Source organism: Entelurus aequoreus, linkage group LG22 (assembly GCF_033978785.1).
Source record: "Entelurus aequoreus isolate RoL-2023_Sb linkage group LG22, RoL_Eaeq_v1.1, whole genome shotgun sequence".
Lineage (NCBI taxonomy): Eukaryota > Metazoa > Chordata > Actinopteri > Syngnathiformes > Syngnathidae > Entelurus > Entelurus aequoreus.
In genome coordinates, this window is record NC_084752.1 from 27589254 (window position 1) to 27606479 (window position 17226).

The following is a 17226-nucleotide window of genomic DNA, read 5'->3' on the forward strand; positions in this document are numbered from 1 at the left end:
AACTATGAAAACACACACAAAAACAGTTCTTCACATAAATTATCCAACTCCAGTTGATGCAACATTTACTTCAAGTGCTTATGGGCAAAGAGGTCAGTCCTCTTCCATGCACTCCGTTCTGGTTTTAGAGCTGATGTCATAATTTAGAAAGGTTTTAGTTTGTCTCAGCTGTCAGACTGCACTAAGATAGAAGCTGAGGACATCACTCTGATTCTACTGTTTGATCAAAGCAAAATGTGTAATCGAGAGATAAAGTGACAGCCTTGGAGCGTGTAACAACTAACACTGCCAAATGTACAATTCTTACACAACCAGTGGGGTCGTTCAAACAGTATTGACCTAAAATGATTTGGAAAAAAAGTGTAGATTCTTAAAGCCTGTGTACTAGCGATTAGGGGTGTAACGATTAAATGATATATTAATATATATATGTATATTCGTAAGATTCAACCACTTCAAGCTGTGCTCGGCAAGTTGGCCTTCAAGACGATAGGTATCGAGCCAACATCGTTTTAAAAGGAAATATGTTAATTCTATCCATACTAGAAATAAGAAAACATTGGATTTAAGAACGGCAGACTTTATATGTAATTTAGACCTTTTAATGATAGTACATTAAAGATTACTCAAGTCTGCCTGCCCGATGCAATCAGTCATCGAAACAAAAATGGCAGATATCTACGGTTTTTCAGAAAGGTCACAAAAAATGCAAATGCTACAAACAAATATCATAAAGCAACCACACAACAACTTTCAGCTACAGCACGATTACAAAAGCCACAACAAATACAAACACCACAAAACAATAATATAAAGCCACAACACAACTGTAACGGCGGACACAATGGAAGTGAGAGTGGTGCAAGTTACAGGGGCAGAAGGTTAAAAATAGTGTAATGAACATAGTATATTAGTGTTAGTGAAAAACTAAAAAAAGTTTTTTATAAGTGAAAAACTTTGTTCATTACACCGTTTTCAACTTTACTCCTCTGCCATTGTGGCTTGTTGCCAAAACGTGTCCACTGTCACTTTTGTTGTGTCAATGTATTGTTGTGTTTTGGCTTTGAGTTGTTACGTTATGGCTTTATGTTTTTGTGTTGTGGCGTTTGCATTCATTGCGACTTTTCAAAAGTGAAAGTAGTAGCAGGTCAAACCAGTGCTCTTTTAACCTGAAAAGATTTAGTTGCATTGAAATTCTCAGGTAATTCTACTTTTAATTCAACCTGGAGGAATGTTGGTTGCACTTCGTTTATTATATTAATATTGTACTATTTCATGTTGAAAACAACAGCAAAAATGAACAGGTAAATCTACTGTTAAAATGTTGATTACCGTACTTTTACTAAAAAATTCTTGAATTTTGAAAATAAGAGCAGAAAGTGTTTCCTCTTGTTAATTCAACCTAGAGGGTTGGTTGCACTTTATTCAAATACGATGTGAATGCATTGGCCATTGATTGTTGTTATCCTGCTTGTTTGTATTAATAATTCATTTAGACCTAATTCCCTTACAAGAAATAACAGGAATATAGGACACTTCACTTATAGTGTCCAGCATCCTATTTATTTCACAGTCACACAGGGTGATTTTTTTTTGCTATAAAGTTACTGAATCGATTTTAACTCACTGAATCGTTTCGGACTGTATCGTTCTAAATAAACTAAAATTGTCAATAAACCGTATGGGCAACATCACATTATGACTCAAATCGAATCATTGTTAAAACGAATCGTTACACCCCTACTAGTGACACATCATCTTTCAATTTCATCCGCAATTTAAGGTACATCTTTTGACATTACAAACTATCAAAAACGCAGGCTTTAGAAATATAACAATGCCCACAATAAATAGTGTACATAACTAAGCATTGGTATACACATATTTAGCAGTAATACATGCTCAGAATATTATAAACACCTCTCATCACGATGCACTTCGAGACAACAATTATAAACCCACCATAAGGAACATTATGTATTAAAAATCCTAGGGAACATTTTAAATAGCTGAAGTCAGTGTTTTTAGACCACAAAGTAGTACAGACTGGGTAAACAGCATCCCCTGCTGGTTGTAGCTGAGCAGTGCATTCGTTTAAACTCAATCAGTTGTTCACAATCACCTACATTCAAACAATTCATTGTTTCTTATCCCCCAACCCTAATTAATAATTTTGACAAAACCTTGTGTGGCATGAGAGAAGAAACCACTGAATTTTAGTCCAATAAATACATCTTAATGACAACATTCAAGCAAGGTCCGTGCTCTGCTCAGTGACATGCTCGTTGTCTTTACAAAGGCACAACCTGATTGCAGTTGACTATATTTGATCATATGACTTAATATGATCGTTGGTTAGTGAGCAAAAGTGTGTGTGTGTGTGTGTGTGTGTGTGTGTGTGTGTGTGTGTGTGTGTGTGTGTGTGTGTGTGTGTGTGCGTGTGTGTGTGTGTGTGTGTGTGTGTGTGCCCACCAAGGTCATTGTTGTTCATCATGGCGTTGGAGCCTCTGAGGCGCGGGCCCTGCTGGGTGAAATGGTAGCCGAACCTCAAGAGTGTGGTGTTTTTCTCCAACATGCTGGCTATCTCCATCTCCACCTTGTTGCCTAACGGCTGACTCTGGAGAGAGCGAGAGAGAGAGCAACTATGAAGAAGTTGACAATGTGAAGTGCACACAGTGAGCATTATTTTCCTAGAAATGATGATCCCTTCGTGTTATATCAAGAAAAGCCCTCAGCCATTTATATCGATTTTGACGTAAGCGGGCACATTAAAGAGATTGTTGAGCCACTGACTACCCCCTTATGTTAATATATATATATATATATATATATATATATATATATATATGTGTGTAAAACTAACATAAGGGGGTAGTCAGTGGCTCAACAATCTCTTTTTTTACCCAGACAACACAACATTACAGGGAGCCTAAATGTCAACACGCACACCACACACACAAAATTCTCATTGGTGCGCTCCAAAATGTTAACCATGATGCTACAATAAAAAACGAAAAAAGGAAAATCATTTTACCGTATGTTTGCGACTATTTGTGGCATTGTTAAACACTCTGGGAGTTTCGAAGTTATACACAAGCAGTGGTTTCACATAGTCACCGCTAGCGTCAGCACAAACTAGCAGTGTCAGGCCATCCTTCATCAGCTTATGCCCCGGTAGTGCCTTCTCCTTCGCTGTAATAAAGGCTTTGGCATCTTTTTTGGTCTCATCACATTTAAAGACTTGCTGCTGAAGAAAGCCCTGTTCTCTGATAAAATCCTGAGGTGCCCCAAGCCGGAATCTAACGAGCTAAAATACTAGCTCACAGCGGTTGTCTAGCAACCCGAGGTTTAACAGCGAAAATGTGAGAGGTTAGACACATTTAAAGTGTTTCTGATTACACAAAGTGATCTCTAAGACAAGCTGACACAGCTCTGACCAGCCAAAGGTACGGCAATTGTGGAAATAAATAAGTCACAAGTGCCGCACGCTGTTGAAGCTCTTCGAAACGGCCACGCCCAAGTGTACAGGATTTAAACAGGATGTGATGTTGGGGGCCCCGCCTCTTCAAAATGGTATAGCCTGCGTATACAGGAAGTGATGTCATCAAAATGCTGCTTGATGACTTCAAGCAGCATGCAAAATAAATGATTGAATGAATGAATGAAGCGATCGTACGCCGAGATTTGGTTCGCACAAAAAAGCATGTTTGGCACGATGTAAAGGTTCTTAAACCAAAAAGGTCGCAAATAGAGGTGTTCGTACATCGAGGTTCCACTGTAATAAACCCGGTGGGCCATAAGCGGGACTGACTTTTTATGTGAGGGTTCTGTAGTACCTGATTGTCAATTTTGAGCTCTAGTAGGGTTCTGTTGAACTGTAGCGATTTAATGAGAGCCAGGATTCCAGTCCCTGTTATGAAGTTGGACTCAACATTCAGGCTCTTTAGTGTTGTGTTAACCTTGAGCATCTCAGCCAGTGCCTGCAGAACACAGAGCACATGATTCATCTTCATTTTGTTCTTTTCTTTGGCACTAGAGTGACAGAAAACAACGCCATGAGTCAGGACAAAACAGAAGGGGGATTAGTTGCACAAAGTGGGTTAGCCATGTGTATAGGGAACCACTGGGATACAATAGAACCACTAAACTAAAAGGCACTTAAGCTAGTTTGGCGAAAAGATCACATCAGTTCAGCTATTATCAAAGTATAACCATGGTTTCTTTTTTATTTGGTTTAGGTTTTTTGTGGTTTTGTCAAAAGAACCAGCTTTAAAGAATGGGTTGTAAGAAAACAAAGTGAGAAGAGAATAACAACAATAATAGGTTACGCGCCACCTGGCAATGTTAGCAGCCAGCATTAGCCGCTACCTAACACACATCAGCCTAACCTACTCAGTGGCCTAGTGGTTAGAGTGTCCGCCCTGAGATCGGTAGGTTGTGAGTTTAAACCCCGGCCAAGTCATACCAAAGACTATAAAAATGAGACCCATTACCTCCCTGCTTGGCACTCAGCATCAAGGGTTGGAATTGGGGGTTAAATCACCAAAAATGATTCCCGAGCGCGACCACCGCTGCTGCTCACTGCTCCCCTCACCTCTCAGGGGGTGAACAAGGAGAGGACAAATTTCACCACACCTAGTAAGTGTGTGTGACAATTATTGGTACTTTAACTTTAACTTAACTTTAACTAGCTGCTATGGTTGTTGTCCTTTTTATAAAACATTTTTAAGAATGTTCAAACATTACATACAATACGGCTTGTATAGCCAGGTTTTTTTAAAATGGTGGATAGATAGTGGAACTAATTATTTTAAAAAACAAACAAAAAAACAAACTGACCAAATTGGCGGTTGACCTAACAATCGTTAGATTGCATTACAAACAGTGATGTCAGTTAGAAAATTACACATTGTTACACAGGAAGCATAAAATTATAATTTTTGAGGAAAATGATCGTACATACCGATTTTAACATTGCCCAGGGACAATCTGCTACAGAGACTTATCTATTGACAGCATCAATGCTTATGTGAAATGTTATCAAAATCTGAAGATGCAAAATGCCGTAATTTTCCTCAAAAATTGTGTTCGCGACATCAGCTATAAAATCAGCTATAAAATATAGTTCCTTGGTTTCTAAAGTGTTACGATGTCAAATTAACCTCCCATATGAACAAAATGGCCGACAATACCCACATATTTCAGAGGCAAAAAAAGTAATATGTACTAACAAATGCTACTGGGTCGTTGCTTCGAGTCCCAACGATACTGAACCTCTCCACCACCGTGTTCTTGATCAGAGCTTCAGCGTACGCCTTTAAAGTCGGGATGGGAATGTTCTGGGGGAAAAGGTAGAGCCACATTAGAACCATATAGCGCAGTAGATGCTAAATAACGTAAACTATATACAGTGGTACCTCGGTTTTTGTAAGACCAGGTTTGTATAGGATTATAATTTTTTTAATGACAATTATTGCCAAAAAAATATCAAGTGTCAAATCAATTCAATTTATTGGGAACATGTCAAAAATTCACAAACACACATTTTGCTCAAGTGATCATCCGTCCAAAAGGCATGGGAAGAAGCAGAGCTTGTCTGGTACCACCTTTGTGCCGTAAGCAGCAAAAATAAAAATTAATAAAAAATAAATGGTAGCGAGAGATAAGAAGTGACAAATAATTCAGAAGGTGTACATTAGTGTAAATAGGAACTTATTCATATTATACACCTGGCCCACAATGAGTATATGACAGTAATATCAGTGACTTTTCTTGAACAGTTTTTTAGTATACTTTGTAAACGTTATCTGCTTGTAGTCTTTCTTAAAGTACATTGTTTAAATTCTTTACTCAATCCATTCAATAGTTTAATCCCACATACAGATACATTAAATTATTTCAAAGTAATGCTTTAGGTTCTGTTTAATCCAGAGATTGTATTTTTCTTCTTTTATTGAGAAATACTGTTGTATATTTCTGGGCAGTCCGTTGTTATTTGCTTTATACATGATTTTTGCAGTTTGAAAGTGTATGAGATCAGACCCCTATATCTCGACACAGTAACTCACCAATGAACAGTATAGAGTATGGACTGACTTTTCCTTCAGTTGTTCTTTTGCCTTATTCAATACTGAAATATTTGTTGCCACTTAATGTTTTATGTCTTTGATGTGGGGTTTCCAGCTCATTTTATTATCTAGATAGATAGTACTTTATTGATTCCTTCAGGAGCGTTCCCTCGGGAAAATTAGGAAAATCTATTAGCCATCCATCCATTTTCTACCCTTTGTTCCTTAATGGGGTCGCTGGGGGTGCCAGAGCCTATCTCAGCTGCATTCGGGCGGTAGGCGGGGTACACCCTGGAGAAGTCGCCACCTCATCACAGTGCCAACACAGATAGACAGACAACATTCACACTCTCATTCATACACTAGGGCCAATTTAGTGTTGCCAATCAGGTGCATGTCTTTGGAGGTGGGAGGGAACCCACGCAGTCACAGGGAGAACATGCAAACTCCACACAGAAAGACCCCGGGGATCGAACCCAGGACCTTCGTATTGTGAGGCACATGCATGCTGGTGGATGAGCCCAGGGGAACAGAACAATCGTTAATTTGTTATATTTAGTAAGATCTTATGCCCTCCTTCAGTGCTGGTTCATTACCTAGTGTATGTTTATGTGTTCTGTTGCTTTCTGATTTCCTGCTAGACCTGTGTTACTTTTATTCTGCCTGGTACCTAATTAAACAACCTTCTGCCTGAAATTTGCTTACCTTTTCTGCATACTTGATCATGCCAACAGCCGACATGCGGCATCATGACAATCAAGTGTCCAAACAAAATATCCGAAGCGTTGGTGACGAACATAGTGGTTGTTTTAGAGTTGGGACACTGTAGACAGATTCCAGTCAGGGTATCCTTTATTCATCTTTACTATGTGTGTGTGTGTGTGTGTGTGTGTGTGTGAGTGTGTGTGTGTGCGTGTGTTTGGTTTATTTGCACATAGAACGCACACAGAACCATGAGCAACTCCTTTCTGTCTCCCATCAAGCAGTGTGCTACCTGTGCTTATTAGGTGTTCAAGCACACTGAATATTTCTGACTGTGAGGCAAATAAAACTTTGTGTGCCTTTTTTTTGATTAAGTATGGCTGTAAAATAAGCAACCTTGGGACCAAAGAAAGTTGCAAATGTCAGCACTAAAATAAAGAATGTGAGAAACATCATTAAATTCAGAAATAACTCGTAGCAAAGTACTAAGGTTACGTTTGTTACAATAGGCTTGTAGTGTAAAGGTTCCTACCTAACAATGGTTGCAGGGGAAACTGTTTAAGGGAGACAGTACAGAAAGTGATTGTACCTGCTGCTAAAGTTTGCGAACGAGTTCAAGTGAGTCTTCAATTAAGGTAAAAGTGATGTTAAAGTTATTTTATCCATTTAATTTGCCACTCATACTTATTTCACATTCTTTTCTGCATGTGAAACTATATTGTCCTTTAAAAATATGTGTTTTGTGTAAATATTGTTGGGTTTCCGGAACAGATTAATTGGATTTACATACATTTCTTATGAGGAAAATGTGTTCGTACAGTTCTGTCTTCGTCAAACCTGGAGACGTGTTTGTTCACTGAGCAGCGGTGGGAGTTTGATACCTTGATGTTGTTGAGGTTGACCTCCACAAGCTCTGGATCATTCCTTTTTACCCTCATGAGAGTGTCCTCCACGTCAGTTGAATTGGGCTCCTCATCAGGCACTGGTTTGTACTGAGTGGACTGGATCACGCCTGTCAAACACTCACAGTCAGCCCACATTCTGAAATATCCCAAAGCTAAATTAAATAGAAGTAACTAGAGTAAATGAAAAACTGCTATTCTCCTAAGAATGCTGAGAATTATGTCACCCAAGATACCACCGAACCATTAGTGCAGCATCATTTATGTATATCAGGGGTGTCCAAACTTTTTCTCCTGAGGACATTGTACATTTAAAATACTAAAATCAATTTAATGTACATCAAAATTTGCTTAGCAATTGGAATTTGTGTTATAGATGACAAAGAAAATAGTTGTTACTGTTATATATAATATACCTAATTAATAATGAATTAATAACATTTTCAGAACATGTCAAGGGCCAAAAAAAAACCAACTAGGTGCGGGCCACAAATGTACCCCCGGGCCGCACTTTGGACACCCCTGATTTAGACACCGTAATCATTATGAATACAAAGTAAAACATGTTCCCGTTATTTGTCACGGTGCAACGATTGCGTATTATTTTGATTGATATTGATTAGTCTTCATTCAGTAAGAATCACTAGTACTCACTGAGCTGAAATGTCATTGGCAAAGATTAGAAACCACGGTTAACACATCACAACATATAGTAATTACCATTTATGAAATGGATTAAACATTACTATTATGATCCAAGAGACCGCTCAAACCCAATGTTTGTATTAAGTACAAGGAAGAAAAATCCTAATATACACTACCGTTCAAAAGTTTGGGGTCACATTGAAATGTCCTTATTTTTGAAGGAAAAGCACTGTACTTTTCAATGAAGATAACTTTAAACTAGTCTTAACTTTAAAGAAATACACTCTATACATTGCTAATGTGGTAAATGACTATTCTAGCTGCAAATGTCTGGTTTTTGGTGCAATATCTACATAGGTGTATAGAGGCCCATTTCCAGCAACTATCACTCCAGTGTTCTAATGGTACAACGTGTTTGCTCATTGGCTCAGAAGGCTAATTGATGATTAGAAAACCCTTGTGCAATCATGTTCACACATTTGAAAACAGTTTAGCTCGTTACAGAAGCTACAAAACTGACCTTCCTTTGAGCAGATTAAGTTTCTGGAGCATCACATTTGTGGGGTCAATTAAACGCTCAAAATGGCCAGAAAAAGAGAACTTTCATCTGAAACTCGACAGTCTAATCTTGTTCTTAGAAATTAAGGCTATTCCACAAAATTGTTTGGGTGACCCCAAACTTTTGAACGGTAGTGTACATCCTGTCTAGAAACATAGACTACTATTTAAGTCTCACTTGACTGACTACACTAGAGCAAGCCCGGTCACAGGCAATTACAATGTCTGTTAGTCCGGGTGAGGAGTCAGTTAAGCTAGAACTAGCCAGCGCCAGGCTGGATAATCCATGTACGCATAGCAATTCTCTTAGAATAATACACAATTCACATAATGTTTTTTCTGTTGTGTCTGTGTCAGAGGTGGACATGCATTCTACTGAGGTGGCAAATTATGATATGTCCAGTCTATTGCAGCACCAAGCAAACAATCGGAAAATTCCCGTCATATCAATTCCTAGATATGGTCGAAACTATTTAAAGTGCACTACGCATAATAAACGCAACATTGTTAATATTGCCACTACGGATAATCTTAACAAAAACTCGTCAAAACAGCCCAATACCTATAATATGGGCTTTTTAAACATAAGATCATTGTCTCCCAAGGCGTTATTGGTTAATGAGGTCATTAGAGACAACAATCTTAACGTCATTGGTCTTAGCGAAACCTGGCTCAAACCGGACGAATTTTTTGCGCTCAATGAGGCATCTCCTCCTAACTATACGAATGCGCATGTTGCCCGCCCTCTTAAAAGGGGAGGGGGTGTCGCACTAATATACAATGAAAATTTCAACCTTACCCCTAACCTAAATAATAAATATAAATCGTTTGAGGTGCTTACTATGAGGTCTGTCACACCGCTACCTCTCGACCTGGCTGTTATCTACCGCCCCCCTGGGCCCTATTCGGACTTTATTAGTGAATTCTCAGAGTTCGTTGCTGATCTAGTGACGCACGCCGACAATATAATCATAATGGGGGACTTTAATATCCATATGAATACCCCATCGGACCCTCAGTGCGTGGCGCTCCAAACCATAATTGATAGCTGTGGTCTTACACAAATAATACATGAACCCACGCATCGCAACGGTAATACAATAGATCTAGTGCTTGTCAGGGGTGTCACCACCTCCAAAGTTATGATACTTCCATATACTAAAGTAATGTCCGATCATTACCTTATAAAATTTGAAGTTTTGACTCTTTGTCAACAAGCTAATAATAATAATAACTGCTATAGCGGCCGCAACATTAATGCTGCCACAACGATGACTCTTGCTGACCTACTGCCTTCGGTAATAGCACCATTCCCAAATTATGTCGGCTCTATTGATAAACTCACTAACAACTTTGACGATGCCTTGCGCGAAATTATTGATAGTATAGCACCGCTAAAGCAAAAAAGGGCCCCTAAAAGGCGCACCCCATGGTTTACAGAAGAAATTAGAGCTCATAAATTATCATGTAGAAAACTGGAACGCAAATGGCGCGCGACTAAACTTGAGGTTTTCCATCAAGCATGGAGTGATAGTTTAATAACTTATAAACGCATGCTTACCTTAGCTAAAGCTAAATACTACTCAAATCTCATACGCCTCAACAAAAACGATCTTAAATTTCTGTTTAGTACAGTAGCATCGCTAACCCAACAAGGGACTCCTCCCAGTAGCTCCACCCACTCGGCAGATGATTTTATGAATTTCTTTAATAAGAAAATTGAACTCATTAGAAAGGAGATTAAAGACAACGCATCCCAGCTACAACTGGGCTCTATTAACACAAATACGACTGTATATACGACGGACACTGCCCTCCAAAATAGTCTCTCTATTTTTGATGAAATAACATTAGAGGAATTATTACAGCGTGTAAGTGGGATAAAACAAACAACATGTTTACTTGACCCACTTCCTGGGAAACTTATCAAGGAACTGTTTGTATTATTAGGTCCATCAGTGTTAAATATTATAAACTTATCACTTTCCTCCGGCACTGTTCCCCTAGCATTCAAAAAAGCGGTTATTCATCCTCTGCTCAAAAGACCTAACCTCGATCCTGACCTCATGGTAAACTACCGACCGGTCTCCCACCTTCCGTTTATTTCCAAAATTCTCGAAAAAACTGTTGCACAGCAGCTAAATGAACACTTAGTGACTAACAATCTCTGTGAACCTTTTCAATCCGGTTTCAGGGCAAATCACTCTACGGAGACAGCCCTCGCAAAAATGACTAATGATCTATTGCTAACGATGGATTCTGATGCTTCATCTATGTTGCTGCTTCTTGATCTTAGCGCTGCTTTCCATACGTCGATCATAATATTTTATTAGAGCGTATCAAAACACGTATTGGTATGTCAGACTTAGCCTTGTCTTGGTTTAACTCTTATCTTACTGACAGGATGCAGTGCGTCTCCCATAACAATGTGACCTCGGACTATGTCAAGGTAACGTGCGGAGTTCCCCAGGGTTCGGTTCTTGGCCCTGCACTCTTTAGTATTTACATGCTGCCGCTGGGTGACATCATACGCAAGTACGGTGTTAGCTTTCACTGTTATGCTGATGACACTCAACTCTACATGCCCCTAAAGCTGACCAACACGCCGGACTGTAGTCAGCTGGAGGCGTGTCTTAATGAAATTAAACAATGGATGTCCGCTAACTTTTTGCAACTCAACGCTAAGAAAACGGAAATGCTGATTATCGGTCCTGCTAGACACCAACATCTATTTAATAATACCACCTTAACATTTGACAACCAAACAATTAAACAAGGAGACTCGGTAAAGAATCTGGGTATTATCTTCGACCCAACTCTCTCGTTTGAGTCACACATTAAGAGTGTTACTAAAACGGCCTTCTTTCATCTCCGTAATATCGCTAAAATTCGTTCCATCTTGTCCACTAGCGACGCTGAGATCATTATTCATGCGTTCGTTACGTCTCGTCTCGATTACTGTAACGTATTATTTTCGGGCCTCCCTATATCTAGCATTAAAAGATTACAGTTGGTACAAAATGCGGCTGCAAGGCTTTTGACAAAAACAAGAAAGTTTGATCATATTACGCCTATACTGGCTCACTTGCACTGGCTTCCTGTGCACTTAAGATGCGACTTTAAGGTTTTACTACTTACGTATAAAATATTACACGGTTTAGCTCCAGCCTATCTCGCCGATTGTATTGTACCATATGTCCCGACAAGAAATCTGCGTTCAAAGAACTCCGGCTTATTAGTGATTCCCAGAGCCAAAAAAAAGTCTGCGGGCTATAGAGCGTTTTCTATTCGGGCTCCAGTACTCTGGAATGCCCTCCCGGTAACAGTTAGAGATGCTACCTCAGTAGAAGCATTTAAGTCCCATCTTAAAACTCATTTGTATAATCTAGCCTTTAAATAGACCCCCCCTTTTTTAGACCAGTTGATCTGCCGTTTCTTTTCTTCTCTCCTCTTCTCCCCTGTCCCTTGCGAGGGGGAGTTGCATAGGTCCGGTGGCCATGGATGAAGTGCTGGCTGTCCAGAGCCGGGACCCCGGGTGGACCACTAGCCTGTGCATCGGTTGGGGACATCTCTGCGCTGCTGACCCGTCTCCGCTCGGGATGGTTTCCTGTTGGCCCCGCTGTGGACTGGACTCCCGCTGATGTGTTGGATCCACTGTGGACTGGACTTTCACAATGTTATGTCAGACCCACTCGACATCCGTTGCTTTCGGTCTCCCCTAGAGGGGGGGGGGGTTACCCACATATGCGGTCCTCTCTAAGGTTTCTCATAGTCATTCACCGACGTCCCACTGGGGTGAGTTTTTCCTTGCCCGTATGTGGGCTCTGTACCGAGGATGTCGTTGTGGCTTGTACAGCCCTTTGAGACACTTGTGATTAAGGGCTATATAAATAAACATTGATTGATTGATTGATTGATTAAAACTTTATCGATAAATGAGACATAATCTAGTCATCTATAACATTGCAGCAAATGATGTCAATTACAACTTATTAACTATCTCGTAACGTAAACTTTATTGATTTATGTACAGTAGGAAGGGGATTAATAAGGCCCCATTTGTCGCGGTTTACCTGTCACACGAAACGTGACGGGTTGGGTGGTCGCACTATCCACTTTAGCCGCCAGATGGCAGTAGAGTGTTGACTATCTTAAAATATTTTGTGACAATTCCAACTTTTAACCACAGCGTCAGTTGCTATGTAAAGTGGCGCTTTCCATCATTTTCAGCAGAGTGCAAAATTATTAACCCCCCCCCCCCATCTTCCTCTGACGGGAGATCCACCCAGGACTGGGGCCATATGAATCCCTTCCCTACCTATTGGCTGTTTGTGTTATATATTGAGAACATGAACAGAACAAATGTGTTTGTGTCTGCTAAGAAATGTAAACGGGGTGGGATTAAATAACCTCTGTTTCTTCCTACTCCTTTTCAGACATGTTGAAATGCGAAATACTGTATGTGTGTAAATATGTGATGAAGCATATTGTAAATTAATTCAATACCAAACCAGTTTGTCACATACAGTAGGACCCCTAAAGGTATGTAGCACTACAATGGCATTAGAACAATCTAATTGGACATTTAATATGTTTTATAATCTTCTCGGCATTGCCACATAATTTATATAAATAAATAAATAATGCATCCATTTTATTGTCCTAATTAGATTCATGGGTAAGCTGAAGCCTAACCTGTCTGACTTGTACACCCTGGACTCCCCCATGCTGTATCTTACAGCATGAGCAGAAGAAATATGTTTGAAATTCAATTCATCCATTTTGTACAGCTTGTCCCTTTTTGGGAACGCGGGGGGCGCAGGAGCCTATCTCAGCTGCATTCGGGTGGAAGGCGGGGTACACCCTGGACAAGTCGCCTCCTCATCGCAGGGCCAAGAAATTCAATTCAATTATTATCTGCGTCTTGAACATACAGTACATGATGAATGTGCCAAACAAAACATAGCATTCTGTATTATTCATGGAGAGACTACATTTCCCACAGTCAGTTGTCTTGCTGATTAATGAGCCATCATATTAAAAAGAGTTGTGCAATCAGAGCAATATAACTGCCCAGAATGTATAAAATAAAATAAAAAAATAAATATAGTGTCAAAATAGAAGAGATGGGTCACTGATGTAGTGTAGTTTGGGCGTCCTCAACGTTTTCTAGGCCAAGGAACCCCAAGCTGATGAAGAGATGGAGTGAGGACCCCCTACTTATATAGCTTTTATAACATGGTGTTTTAAATTGAACTAGTTCTAAATGTTCTAAAACTGGCCGAGAGTTAGTGGGCGGGCGAGGGTGGAGTCGGCGCTCTTGGTTGCTTTGTTGGGTCTGCTCCTGTCTCTGGCAATGCTCCCCCCACCCCAGCAGACGATGGCGTGGAACACCGCACAGACCACCACAGTGTATACTGGTGTTGAAATGATGTTTTTGTTTCGTTGCTTGTGTATGCATGGTGCATTATCGGTTAACTTTTTATTTAATTTTTTCCTTTATAGCTGTATGTAGAAATGGCACTGCTGGAGTGGCAGCTGGTTGTATCAGCTCTGCTCTTTTAATGTCTTTAATGTCCTTTGTGTTCTTTGACGTATCTCTCTTACACACATGTTTATGTGTGCTACGGGTATGAGTTTTTTTCTTCTTCCTTGGCCTCAGTCTGGACCCCCTCTCCAGGGGCCCAGGCTAAGACTGTTTTTTTTTTTTATACCCCCCCAGCATTTACCTGTTTCTCACTTTTTTTTGTAAGGGGCGCCAGAAGTTGGCAGACCCGTCAGCGATCCTGTTCTGTCTCCCTGTAATGTTTGTCTGACCTTGAATGGGATTGTGCTGAAAATCTTAATTTACCCTCAGGGATTAATAATGTACTTCTGATTCGTATTCTGATTCTGATGTACCTTGTTAGACTGTAGTTTCAGAGGTGGGGTCGTGTTCCTACTTTCCAAACCAAACACTTAGGGCCTGTTCTACTAAGACCTAAAAAACATGGGTTAAATTGCGTGTGCTAACTATAAAATTGTGTATACTATTAGTAGGCATGTTGTGGGTGATTTACTACAGACTGCGTGTACAATAGATAATAAAGTGCTGAAGTGGCGCATACTGCCCTATTTAAATGAGGTTTTCTGTGTATGGCAGCTGTCACCACTGAGACAGTCATTCCCATCCACATCCATGGCATCATATAGTTCAACCTGTGGCATTTTGTCATGTTGTTGACATGCAACACAAACATATAATATGAACCACCTTCTCTGGGCGATCTAGAAGTATTTTAACCTTAATTTATCGAAATAAGTCCCAATAGGATTTCAGACCTGCGTGTACTAAAACATGTGCAAACCTGATAGCACAGGTAAAACTGATCTACTAAATGTGTGCAAAGTGGATTGCGTCTGTTAAGTGAGCAGAATAAGGCGTGCAATCCATTTTGCGTCTCTCTCTTCATTAATATGCAAAATATAAGATGATCGTTAAAAGGCTCACAATACTGGGAGGAGAAAATTTAAATATATAGAAACAGCATGCGCAATGGGAGTTATCAAAACTCATCGCCGTTTTATTTAGCACGTTTTAAAAGGATGTTGCTGAATAGACACTTTGTCTATTCAGCAACATTCTTTTATAATTTCATAGCTGCTAGATGACTTAAGGGACTGATTAAAAAAAAACTTTAATTGATGCGTTTTGGTGTCATTTAATATTTTTTTTAATGACATTCGTTTTTTCACAAAGAATATATATTACTAACATATATCCTACGTAATAAAAATGTCTTAAAGTACGCATTTTCTTGCATCTTTAGCCTCCCTCCAATCCATGAACCTTCAGCGGTAAAAGAAAAACTAAAGAAAAAAAGTGGTGTCTTTGGAGATGTACTTTGGACTGCTTCTAAAATGCCCATACAAAGTAATAGATGTCTCCTGCTTGTTGGAAAACATTGTAAAATGTCACAGGTAGGAGCATGATAACATGAATGTGCAGTAAATAAGTGTGGGGAAGCCATGTTTAATACACGCAAAATCCTCATTTAAATAAGGCCATCTGCACCTCTTTTCAATTTTACACACAGTGTTAGTAGATCGCACGCAACATGCCCACTAATAGTACACGCTATTATATAAATTGCACATGCTGTTGTTGTGTTTAGATCTTGGTAAATCAGGCCCTAAAAATAGATTTTTTTAAGGAGGTCCTGCCAGAAACCTACACCAGTGAGAGTGGCACTGGGAGCAAGGTGGGTAAAGTGTCTTGCCCAAGGATTTAACAGCAGTGACCAGAATGAGGGAAGCTGGATTCATACCAGAAACCCTCAAGTTTTCGGACGACCGCTTTATCACCTGCACCATGCCACCCCAAGTGTGATTTAACAACAGAACCTGTTTTTAGCACGCTGATGGTGCACTCTGGGAGGCGCTGCGTTGTGTTGTGTTGTGATGGCGCGTCTGGATCATTCCAGATGCAAGAAAATGCATATTGCTAGAAGTTCTTTCATACAGGAGATATATTGTATTAATAAGTCTTCCGTACGATAAAACTGACACTAATAAAACATTTAAAAAACAGCAGGTGCCACCAAAATGAATCAATTGAATCTGTATAATCAGCACCTAGAGTCATCCAGCAGTTATGTAGTTATAAAATGATATTGATTAAAAGACGATATGACTATTTATTATTTATATATTTTTTAAATTTCTGACAGTCCAAGTACGTTGACACACACACTTAGGACAGAACATTTTCTGTCCTTTGTCTGTCTTTGCAGCAAAATGGCCTGCATTTCAAAGCCATTTGTGCGCAACTGTGCCACTTTGCACGCACAAAAACAGCAGTCGCAGAACAGTTTTAGCATTAATAAATAAGAAAGTGCGAGTGCTAATTAATTTTTTTTGCATCTCCTTCTCCCATTATTGTGGATGTTCTAATAATCAGTCTGCATGTACATAAAGACAGACACGGTAAATGGATTGCGCTCTCTATTTTGGTCTTTTAAGAGATGCAATGCTCTTTGCACGGACTTACTGTAGTAGATCAACATTGCATGCACTATCAAGTGTGCACATGTTTTAATACACGCAAACCTTTAGTAAGTCAGGCCCTTAACATAAAACATAAACTAGCTGCTTGCTGAGAATGGTGAGAATGCTGAGAATTATTGGCACAGCAGCAATAGGGGCGTGTCCTCTTTGTTGGAGGGACAGGTGAATGTGTACATTACTGACTGAAAGGCATCTTGTGTCTCCATTTATTTATTCACTACAGTGTGTTGGATCAATGTCAAAATGGACTTAAAGGCCTACAAACAGGAGGACTTTGTTGGATAGCAGACGCGCTAGCGGCGACC

The 17226-nt window shown here is 39.7% G+C and overlaps 1 protein-coding gene across 2 annotated transcripts in view; it reads right to left on the reverse strand.

Annotated features, from left to right (window-relative positions):
* tmod1 (tropomodulin 1) overlaps positions 1-17226 on the reverse strand; it is a 62110-nt gene that overhangs the window by 8735 nt on the left and 36149 nt on the right. For both annotated transcript variants that reach the window (XM_062032622.1, XM_062032620.1), the window contains exons 7-10: positions 7652-7782; positions 5232-5339; positions 3837-3980; positions 2473-2617 (exon numbers count right to left, since the gene is read on the reverse strand). In XM_062032622.1, coding sequence (XP_061888606.1) covers positions 2473-2617; positions 3837-3980; positions 5232-5339; positions 7652-7782 — 528 coding nt within the window. The remainder of the gene's footprint in view (positions 1-2472; positions 2618-3836; positions 3981-5231; positions 5340-7651; positions 7783-17226) is intronic.